The sequence below is a fragment of the Balaenoptera acutorostrata genome, chromosome 11 (genome assembly GCF_949987535.1).
Source record: "Balaenoptera acutorostrata chromosome 11, mBalAcu1.1, whole genome shotgun sequence".
NCBI classification, from domain to species: Eukaryota; Metazoa; Chordata; class Mammalia; order Artiodactyla; family Balaenopteridae; genus Balaenoptera; species Balaenoptera acutorostrata.
Window position 1 is genome coordinate 105,706,340 of NC_080074.1, and position 10,553 is coordinate 105,716,892.

The window sequence follows — 10,553 nt, forward strand, 5'->3', positions numbered from 1 at the left end:
TCAGCCAGGCCTCCCTTCCTCCCTGGGTCAGGGCCTGGCGGAGCTGGGGGACCAGCCACCTCCCCTCGGGAGTGGGACCCAGAGACGGAAGTGCCAGGTGCCCCAGCCACTCCCAGAAGCATCCTGGGGCCTCTCCCGTCCCCGGCCAGCCCTGCACTTGGCGCTCTGGGCGCCCGGCCTGTGGTTCCTCCGCTGAGCCTCGCCCGCGGGGATCCCTCCCCCATCCCGCTCAGCCCCGCTCACTTCTGGCAGCCCCCGCACTCCACGACGCCGTTGGCCCCCCGGATGGCCGTCTGGTGCACGAATACGGGGTAGGTGGTGTCGCAGGGCTGCAGCATGTCCTGCTTCTTGTGCTTGTGGGCTGCGGGGACACGGAAAGGGTGTGGACTCGGGCGCCTCGGCCACAGCTGCGGGGATGGGCTTTGATGCCCCGGGCAGTGCGGTCACCGCGCCAGGAGTGAGACGCCCGTCCACTGGCAGGTGGCTCCCCGGTCAGGACTTGGGGCCGGGGGAGGAGAGTGGCCGCGTGGGGGTGACACGCTCGGGGACCCTGGGGATACCCGTCTCTCTCCTCACCGTCAGCAGTGACGTCCAGGGCCTGAGAGGAGGGCAGGGGCTGGGGGGGGGCCTGGGAGACGGCAGCCCTTCGTCCTCTCCCCCCTCCCTCCCTGCGGGGGGCCCAGCGGGCGCCCTGCATGGGCAGCTCCTGGACAAGCCCTGGGTCCGCCCCCGCCCCCTGCCCCCGTGGCTACTTGGAGAGCCAGGCAGGGGCCCTGCGCCCAGTCTCCCGGGCTCCTCAGTGGGGCCTGTGTGGTCACTAGAGTCGGCTTAGAAAGGACTCAGCAAACACAGGGCAAAGGCCTGGCAGCCGCCCCGGAGGGCCCACGTCCACCCCTGGGGGAGCAGACCCCGCTCGCCCGCGAGGGGCCACGGCCTCGGGACCACACAGATTCCCTCCTGGCGCTGTAAGTGCTCTCAGCCCAGGAGAGGGCTGGGGGGCTCCGTTTCCCCGGGGCAGGGCTGCACTTGTGTGGGATGAGCTCTGGGCTACACCCACACCCCGAAGGAGCAGGGCTGCAAGTTGGGAGGGGCCTTCGGAGTCAGGGGGTCCAGATGGAGAGAGCTCTCCAGGACAGTGCCCAGCCCAGCACCCAGCTCCTTGGCTGCCCTACTTACAGTGATGGAAGACGGCCTTGGCTGCCCAGGACCCGCGCACGGCATGGGGTGGTGATGATGTCACACAGGTGGTGATGTCACATGGTGTGGGCGTGATGTCACATGGGATGAATGACATCACATGAGATGGATGATGTCACACAGGGTGAATGACGTCACATGGGATGGATGATGTCACATGGATCAGTGGTGCCCCGGGATGGTGTGATGTCACACAGGGGTGGGGGAAGGTGATGAGAGAAGCCGACAGGATGGATGTGAGCGGTGGACTCTCCGGAGCCCCCCTGCCCCTCCCGCTGAGGGGACGGTTTCCAGGTGGAGGCTGGAACGACACTCACCCTCGGCCCCGCTGTCCCCACGCCAGGAGCCCCAGGCGCTCCACTCCAGCAGGAGCCTGTCAGGCACAGGTGAATCTCAGAGACCTGCTTGCCCTCTCCAGTGGGCCCCCAAGCTGTCTGCCCCTCGCCCCCAGGACACCCTTGTCCCTGCTGGAGGCTCCTGGTGGCAGCAGCATGTAGGAGGGGCGTCCCATACAGGCCTGGCCGGTTCCACCTGGGGACCTCACCCTCCTCCTTTGGGGTCGTGGGGACCTCGGCAGCTCCCCTCAAAGGGCCCCCTCATAAACCACCCCTGCACGAAGCCCCCCAGCCCCTCACTCACAGCAAGAGCTCGTTCACCAGCCACCTGGTAGCAGTCAGGAGGGCAGAGATGGGCTGGGAGGAGAGGGAACACACTGTGAGTGAGCCCCAGGGCCCCCTTGCTCTGCGCCATCAGAGACCACACCCTGGGCTCTCCTCCACCCCTTCCCGGCAGCGGAAGCAGCGGAAAGCTGCGTTTTCTGGGAAATTCCTACTGTAGGGCGGACGATGCCCGTCATCACACTGGGTGGCATCTCTGGGGTCCCTGATGATGTGTGGACGGCACTGGGGGTGAAGGTGGGAACCAGGCAAGAAAGGGGCTGCAACCTGTTCCTCTGCCAGAGCAATCGCCCTGAGGGCCCCCAGATAAGACCCTGGTGCGGGGGAGCGGGCTGCGTTCCGGGGGCACTGGGAGAGGACTGAGAGTGGCCCTGGGGCCCTGGAGAGAAAGGGACAGGCTGGCGTCCGGCAGGGGCGGGGTATGGGGTGACACTCACGCTGACCAGGGGCTGGGAGGCGCTGTGGTGGTGGGTCGGAGGTTTGCACATGGCCTGGTAGTCGTACATGGTCACTCTGAAACCAGAAGCAGGGCATGGCAGTCTGGACCCCATCCCCTGCCCCACCCCCTCCCTGGGGGAGTTTGCAGCCAGGTTTTTGGTCACCCAGATCCAGGGCGGTGCGTGATCGGCAGGTCAGAAAATGACATTTCTGTTCTTGCGCTGCTTCAAAGACAACGAACAGCAAATCTGGTTTTCCTGCCAAGGGTCACATGACCTCAGCCCCTCTCCGCCCTCCCCGCCCTCCCCGCCCCCATCAAGTTCGGGGCTTCAGAAAGGCTGCTTTTGGAGCCCTGTGGGGCTCACTGTGGGTTTCTGAAATCTGTCTGGTCCATTTAGCACCCGATCCCCCCTCCTCAGTGTGTATTCGGCTGGGGGGGGTGTGTAGCGCCTGCCCTACTTACTGGCTGAACACCCCCGTGCTGAGCAGCTGGGTCATGAGGGCGCCGTCCACCTCCCCCAGGAATCGTCCCATCTGTGAGGGGAGGAGGGGGGAAGCAGGATGGGTGAGGACATTGCTCCGAGCGCCGGGCTTTACCTGTGTTTGGGTTTCCCCTCCAGATGCCCTCGCATCCTGGTCCCTGTGACTCCACTCCGCGGGCCCCTCTCCTGGGCCGGCTCCAGCCACGCCTCTCAGTGCTTTTAAATTCTAAGTTGGGGTGAAATCAATCTAGGCGTTGCAATCAGATTTGTTTTTTAAAAGGTGCAGAATTCTTTGAACACTTCCGGGTGAATCGCGTGCAGGAAGGTGAAACTTGATTTGTCATGTGTGTTTTATGCACGTGCATGTGCGTGCATGTGTGTGTGTCTGTGTTACCAGACAGCGAGATCCTGGCGGGCGGATCCCCAGAGGCCATGGTGATTGTTTGTGCATTTGCTGAAGGGCAGAGTGAGTGAAGCGACCAGGGTGAGGCTGAGTGATCTGAACCTCCTGATCCGGGTGGAACCGAGGCTCCTGGTGAGGCTGGCTCCCTCCCCACGAGCCTGTCCCCCCCTCCCCCCCCCCCCCCCCGTCTGTCTTGACTCCAGGCTTAGTCCCCCAGTCTGTCTTGACTCCAGGCTTAGTCCCCCCCCCCCCCCCCCCCGTCTGTCTTGACTCCAGGCTTATTCCCCCAGTCTGTCTTGACTGCAGGCTTATTCCCCCCGTCTGTCTTGACTCCAGGCTTATTCCCCCCGTCTGTCTTGACTCCAGGCTTAGTCCCCCGGTCTGTCTTGACTCCAGGCTTAGTCCCCCCGTCTGTCTTGACTCCAGGCTTAGTCCCCCCGTCTGTCTTGACTCCAGGCTTATTCCCCCAGTCTGTCTTGACTCCAGGCTTATTCCCCCCGTCTGTCTTGACTCCAGGCTTATTCCCCCCGTCTGTCTTGACTCCAGGCTTATTCCCCCCGTCTGTCTTGACTCCAGGCTTATTCCCCCAGTCTGTCTTGACTCCAGGCTTAGTCCCCCCGTCTGTCTTGACTCCAGGCTTATTCCCCCAGTCTGTCTTGACTCCAGGCTATTCCCCCAGTCTGTCTTGACTCCAGGTTTATTCACCGATATCCCCACTGTCCAGACCCCTGATTCTGGAAGGGGAGTTTCCTGAGAGTAAGACAAGCTCCTGGACCCTGGAGAAAGGTGTCCCCCGTTCAACGTGCCCTCCAGGACAGGCTGCCCTGGCAGAGAGCACCCACCTCTTCTTCAGGAGGGCAGCCCCCGCTGGCACCGTGGAAGCAACAGGCCTCCCTCCCTGGGCCCCGGGATGGGCCTGGCAGGACAGGGAGTGTCATCTGGGCCTTCTGGCACGTGCGCCCAGGCGGCAAGGTGCATCCAGACCACCAGCAGCCGGCGCTGCGGCCCGGGCAGTGGTCCTCGGACCTCATTACATGCGGGGGGGTGGGGGGAGCTTGCAGTGCAGGTGGTCGCCCACTCCCAGTTTCTGATTCGCTCGGTCTGGGGTGGGGCCTGAGAACTTGCATTTCTATCAAGCCCCCAGAGGCTACTGGTCCCCCTACCGAACTCTGAGGCCCAGGGATGAAAGGGGGAGGGGCTAATGAGGGGGGAGGGGCCAGGTCACGGGCCCTTGAGGCTCTTGGGTGTGTCTGGGGAGCGGGTAGGAGTCTGTGGTGGGAGAGTCTGGACGGGTCACAGTCGCCCGGCCTCCTGGGCCTCACGGCTCTGTACCCTTCCCCTGCGTGTAGGCTGGACCCAGCGACCTGCTTCTAGTGAACGGAACATGGTCCAAGTGGTGCTGTCCCTTCCGAGAGCCGGTCCCAGGGGACCGTGGCCTCATGCTGCTGACACTCGCTGGCTCTCCTCAGCCTTGCACTTTGGTGGGGCGAGCCACCCCCCAGGAGGCCCCCGGGCCAGCGGGATCTGGCGCGGAGGCTGGCCCTTCGCAGGTCAGGCCCCGCTGGTGCCTCATGGAGACCCCGAGCCTGGGCCGCCCGCCGAGCACACCGGGCTCCTCACCACAGAGGCTGGGAGATCGTGGGTCTTGGGGTGTAAGCCCTCCCACTGGGGGTGATTTGTTACAGAGCGACAGGTAAGTGCTGCAGGGCTGTGGAGTGAATGAGTTTAAAAAAAGCAGAAATGGCTGGATGGCTGGACAGTCAGTGCCCGGCTTCCAGCTCCGTCCTCCGCGGACCTTCAGGCCAAGCCTCACTCTAGTCTCCAGTGTCCACCGGGCACAGGCGTCGTGACTCCTGACACAGGGCTGCCCGCACACGCTGTGTTACCCCTCGAGCCCTCTCAGAGCCTCACAGCCCGGGTCTGGGGTCAGAGCCGTCCAGGGGGCGGAGACCGCCGCCCCCAGAGCCCCGGCACCAGCCCTGGAGGCTGACGCAGGCGTCTGGGTCCTAATTCCTAAGACTCTGCTGAGCCAGCAGGTGCGAGAACTCTGCCCTGAGCGGCAGCAGGTGACCTGGGGCAGGGGCTCGGCGGGAGGATGACCCCCGGGAGCCCAGCGAGGACACCGGCCCCGCCCTACAAATTCTCGGTCCCATCAAAGCCACTGCTCCCCCAGCCTGGTCTCCCTCCCAGGAGGGCTTTTCTAGAACCTCCCCCCAGTCACGGCTCTACTTGTATTTCTAGGTTCAAAGTTTGGCTCTTTTGCATCCATGAGCTTTTGGGTTAATAACCTAAACTGGCAGAGCCTCAGTTTGTCCCTCGGGTATAAAATGAGCCTAATAATGTCACCAGAGATGATGGAGGGACGTCCCACCCCTGATGGGGCCTGGTTGGGGTTGGGGGGAGAGGGGGCTGTGTGGAGGCCCCTGGAAGGTCCCAACCCTGTGGTGAAAATTAGATTTCATTTACGCCCTCTGTTTTACAAAGGATGTGAGGTGGCTTTTAAAACTACACATGGGGTGATAAGATAACGTAATGGCTGAGAAAATAAGGGTAAACATGCTGAGTAGACAATTACTGAGAGAAATAGAAATCTGAGTAACTTTGCTGTCATAGATCAGCTCGCTCCCCGCGGCTCTGCCGGCACCCGGGCACCCAGACCTGAGAAATCACGCAGCCCAGGCCCTTATTCCAACAGGGGGAGATGGACCCAGGCCACCCAACCACACGTCTGATTAGTGGCAAAGCTCCCGCTGGACCATGCACCGTGTCCCTTAGGCTGGAGGCCCCTTGATGCTTCTGGCTCATTTCAAGGCATCACTTTAAGTGAATGTGTTCAGGGTTGGTTCAGGTGTAATTCCTGGCTAAATAAACAACTTGGGGCTCAGCAAAGACAAGGTTGTGGCTATACCTTCTCCTTGGCCGTTCTGGGCACGTGGGGTTCCTGGGTGCACAGCCATGCCATGTGAGGGGGAGTGTCACCCTTCACTCCCCTTCGCAGCAAAGCCAGGTTGGGGGGTTAGGACAGAATTTCCCACAAGGGAGGTCCAGACGGGAAGCGCGCACGAAGCGGGAAGGCCTGGACCCGGCCCCAAGGAGACAGAAGGGTGGGCGCCGTGGCCTGTGTGTCCCCCAGATTCACATGCTGAAACATACCCCCCAGGGCAGAGCCCTCACAGTGGGGTTGGTGCCCTTAGAAAAGAGACCCCAGAGGCCTCCCTGTCCCTCGCGCCAGGAGGGGGCACAGTGAGAACCCCGCAACCTGGACGGGGCCCACCCCGGCCCCTGGCACCCTGGTCTCGCACCTCCTGCCCCCAGAACGGTGGTTTGTAAGCTGCCCAGTCTGGGGGTTTTGTTACAGCCGCCTGAACGGCCTGATGGGAGAGGGGAGAGGCAGAGGGGGGTAGGGGGTGGGCAGCAGGAGGGGGTGTAGGACTCTGGGGGAGGCCCCCCAGGGCAAGGCTGCAGACAGAGAAGCCGGGGCTTCATCATGTGGACAACTCCCTACCAACAATCGTGGGAGAAGACCAGAGACGTAAGATTTCCTCTGGGCGTCTGAGTTGAGAAGTCTGGATTTTGGGGTCTTGCGGAGCTGGCTGTGGTTCTAGGAAGAGACTCCGTTTTCATCAGACCTTTTCCTCTAGTTGGCCCTGGGCCGGGATTGCTTCTGGGCTTTCTCCAACCATCGAGGCCGCTGGGCCTCCCGCGTGTCTTACCTCCTGGGGCCTCTCCGAGATCAGGATGAATCCGTTGTTGTCGATGACGAAGCAGTCCAGGTCCTGGGAAGAAACCCAGAAGGAGGTCAAGGCCAGGCCCTGCTGCTGACCCCTGGTCCCTGCCCACCCGACCGCATAGGGAGGCCCTCTGTGTGGAGCCCGGGCTGCAGGGAAGGAGGGGCTGGCCCATCGGGAGGATGCGGGTTGGGGGCTGCTTCCCTCTCCCACCGTGTTTCCCCCGTGGGGAGCTCACGCTGTCCTGGCAGCTCTCTGGGCACGGACCCTCCTCAGCGCCGCACTGGAGGGAAGAGGGGAACCATGAGCTGTGCACGTGTGTGTGTGTGGTGTGTGCGCGTGTGTGTGATGCATCCGTGTGGGGATGGAGTCCACAGCACACCTGTGATGTGTGTGCAGGGGTGTGTCCCGTACCCGTTTGGTGAATGTGGTGTGAACTCAAGGGGTATGTGCACGGTGTGACGTGTGTGTGCGCTTGTGTGGTGCGCCCGTGGCGCGTGCCTGGCGTGTGTGCCTTGCGTGTATGCGCGGGGAGTGTTTGCTGGGGGCTCCGGGCGCTGAGATGCAGGCAGGGCCTCGCTGGTGGCAGCAGCCAGGTGCACAGGTCGGGGGTCCTCACCCTGAGCGTCCACCCCCCCGCCGACCCCTGGCACCCACCTGCCGGGTGGCCGCCCAGAACGTACGCTGCAGGAACTCCATCCTCATCTGCACGCCCACGGCTGCCGGGAGCGGGGAAGGCAAGGCCATGGGGGTGTTTGGGGACGGGGTTGGGGGGGATGGCAAGAGAAGACGTCAGATCTGAGTCAGAGGGAGGAGGCCCATCAGCAGGGGGTGGGGGGCCCCTAGGCAGCCTGCAGACTAGCTTCCTGGTGGGGGCACCGGTGGCTCTGTCTCTCCATCCCTGGAGCTCGAGGCAGGCGCCCTGGGAAGGCCGCTCTCCCCTTTCCCGCAGAGACTGAGGCTGGATTTCAGGGCCTCTGTGGGTAGTTACAGCCCCTCCACCTGCTCCGCTCCGGCCCCCCACCCCGATCTGTAAGAAGGCTCCTTCCTCGCAAGTCGAGACCGTGTGGCCCAGGCCTGCAGGAGGCTCCCAGCCCCAGAAAACCAGGCTTTGATGCCGCCTCTCACAAGGGCCGCCACACCTCTCTGGTCCCCAAACGCTGGGAGAACGCAAGCCAGTGCCCAGATGCCAAGAGAAATCTGGGGCCAGAGAATAGAAAGAAAGGCAGGTTATAGTGAAAGAAAAAGAACAAAGAAACGAGGCCGGCCTCCTACCATCAGAGACAGGAATATAGAAAGTGTGCTGAGTGCCATGCACCCTGCGTCCTGAGCTCGTGTCCACACAGCAGGCCGGCTCTGCTATCGCTGGGGCTTCACGGCTGGGGAAGCCTCGCCCGAGCCGCCTGGCCCCTGAACACAGAAGCGGGACCCACGCGCCCGGTGTCTCTAAGGCACCTCACCTCTCTCCTCTGGCCTGACTTGAGCCCCCGTCGGGAGGGGGCTGACAGGCCTGGGCAAGCTCCGCGCTCAGGGCCCGGTCCCCTTGTCTGTGACATGGGGATGGGTCGGGGTTCCAGCCACTATGCCGTGTTCACGAGACATTCTGCAGTCACCCCAGTGACGGCTCACTGGAGAGACTTTCCATCACAGTCGGGGGCTTCTTTGTTGCTGCAAGGTCCGGGGGGCAGGTAAAAGGCGTGGGCCGGAAGGGGACGGGTAGGCCCACATCTCGGTTCATGACAAAGAGGACAGACCCAGGTGCAGCACCTGAGCTGCAGGTGAGGTGTGCTCCCCTCCCCCGTTTCTCTCTAAGGCTGCGGGAGGCCCCTCGTTCTTCCTGTTAGGACCACCCTTGATGTTCACTTTAGACAGATTTCTCTCACCTGTAGAAAAAGGCTGCATGAAAGAGTGGAACCGCCTAACAACTGTCAGAGGGGAGTCACGTGAAAGCTTAGGATGTTCGAACCTCTGGGATTTAGGAACGCTTATTTAGCCCGACCTTGGCCTCTGCGTCAAAGCTCTCAGACTCTTTCTCGAGCCAGACTCGGCCTCTCGATGTCTCGCTGCCAAGTCTCCTGGAGGCCCGGCATCTCTGATCTGGGAGAAATTCTGTGATTCCACCACAGGGAGTCTTGAGAGAGCGGGGTTAGTGCTTCTCTAATGAAGCAGGATTTTGAGGCTTGTGGGTAGGGGTGGGAGGAGTGAGACCTCACGCCTGTTCCCCGGAACCAGGCTCCAGCTCGGTGGGACCTCGGGCTCCTCCAAGGCAAGCCCCGCCCCTAGGATTTAGGGCTTCCACCTGCCTGGTGCTAGTCCCCTTGGGTCACCGGTAGGCATCTCAGACTTCACAAGTTCAAGACCTAACTCTGGCTTTTCCTCCCCAAACCTCCCCACGTGGGGACACACCTTCTACCTAATTGTTATCATTTTCCCGCGTCCCACCCAAGCGCTGCCGCCTTTGTTCCGAAACGTCACGCATCTGCCCACTCTCTCCACCCCTACTGCTACCCCCCAGAGCCACTTGGATTAATGCCACAGACCCCTGAGCGGGTCGCTCCCCACAGAACCACGAGAGTGACCTTCCTGAAGATCAAGTCACGTCTCTCGCTTGCTCAAAACCTTCCAAGGCCTTCCCGCTGCCCTTAGAACAAAATTGAAATTCCTTTGTAATTTGGTGTCCCAGCCCCCAAGGGAGCTGGCCCCGCCGCCCTACCTCTGACTTCAGCCCAAATCCCTTTCTCCCTCAATCAGGCCGAGCCTGTTCCCACCCCGGGGCATTTGCACCAGCTGCCTTCTTCCCCTGGGAATGCTCTTCCCTAGAACTTTAGGAGGAGGCTCCTTCTCATGGCTGGATCTCGGCCCAAACAGCATCTCCTGGGGCGGCGTCCTGACTTCCCAGATAACGCAGTCCTCCCTGCGGCCGGCCGTTCACCCTCTATCTCATCACTCTTCTTGTTTTCTAAGATGCATGACTTATTTACTTTATTCTCATTTATAGTCTGTCTTGCCCCATTAGAATGGGGGCTAAGAGCAGGCGGGAGGGTGGGGGGTTGAGTTCCGATACCTAGCACCTAGGATAGCACCTAGCACGCATCGGGGCTCAATTAATATTTTTCGAGCTAAATAAGTAAATGCTTGTGAATTCCACTGAGTCAGCCGCTTGGCTGGGAAGCCAGTTCTGCAAGCCTTCCCCTTACCTCCGGTGTGGGCACCTTGCTGAACTCCTTCATCCACGTGGAGCCCCGCCCTTCTATAGATGCGGGACGCGATGCTCGCGATCTAGCTGGGCTCTGGTGCCCTCGAGGACCCAGGAGGGAACCCACAAAGAGACGGGGAATTCAGGTGAGACACAAGAAGAACCTCCTCCAGGGAGAACTGTTAGCCGTGCTCTGCCACGCCTGACGGCTTCACCTTGGGGTCGAATTGTTTCAGATCCTTCTGTTCAACGCCTGCCTCACAACCCAAATCGTGCTTTTCCACCCCAGACACCGCGAGAGCCCAGCCTTCTCCTGAGAGACTCCAGGGCGGCCCTCGGCCCCCGTTCCCTCGCTCCAGTGGACCCCAGGCTGGCCACCCTGCCCCCAGCAGCTCCTGGAAGCCTGCTGTGTGCAGCAGAGAATAGCCCTGG

The 10,553-nt window shown here is 61.9% G+C and overlaps 1 protein-coding gene across 1 annotated transcript in view; it reads right to left on the reverse strand.

The window, feature by feature from the left end:
- Positions 1-10,553, reverse strand: part of CACNA2D4 (calcium voltage-gated channel auxiliary subunit alpha2delta 4) — an 83,830-nt gene that overhangs the window by 2,355 nt on the left and 70,922 nt on the right. The window contains exons 27-35 of the mRNA XM_007178651.2: positions 7,583-7,644; positions 7,164-7,208; positions 6,911-6,973; positions 2,776-2,846; positions 2,312-2,387; positions 1,837-1,889; positions 1,515-1,570; positions 1,177-1,197; positions 244-361 (exon numbers count right to left, since the gene is read on the reverse strand). Of these exons, the coding sequence (XP_007178713.2) occupies positions 244-361; positions 1,177-1,197; positions 1,515-1,570; positions 1,837-1,889; positions 2,312-2,387; positions 2,776-2,846; positions 6,911-6,973; positions 7,164-7,208; positions 7,583-7,644 (565 nt within the window). The remainder of the gene's footprint in view (positions 1-243; positions 362-1,176; positions 1,198-1,514; positions 1,571-1,836; positions 1,890-2,311; positions 2,388-2,775; positions 2,847-6,910; positions 6,974-7,163; positions 7,209-7,582; positions 7,645-10,553) is intronic.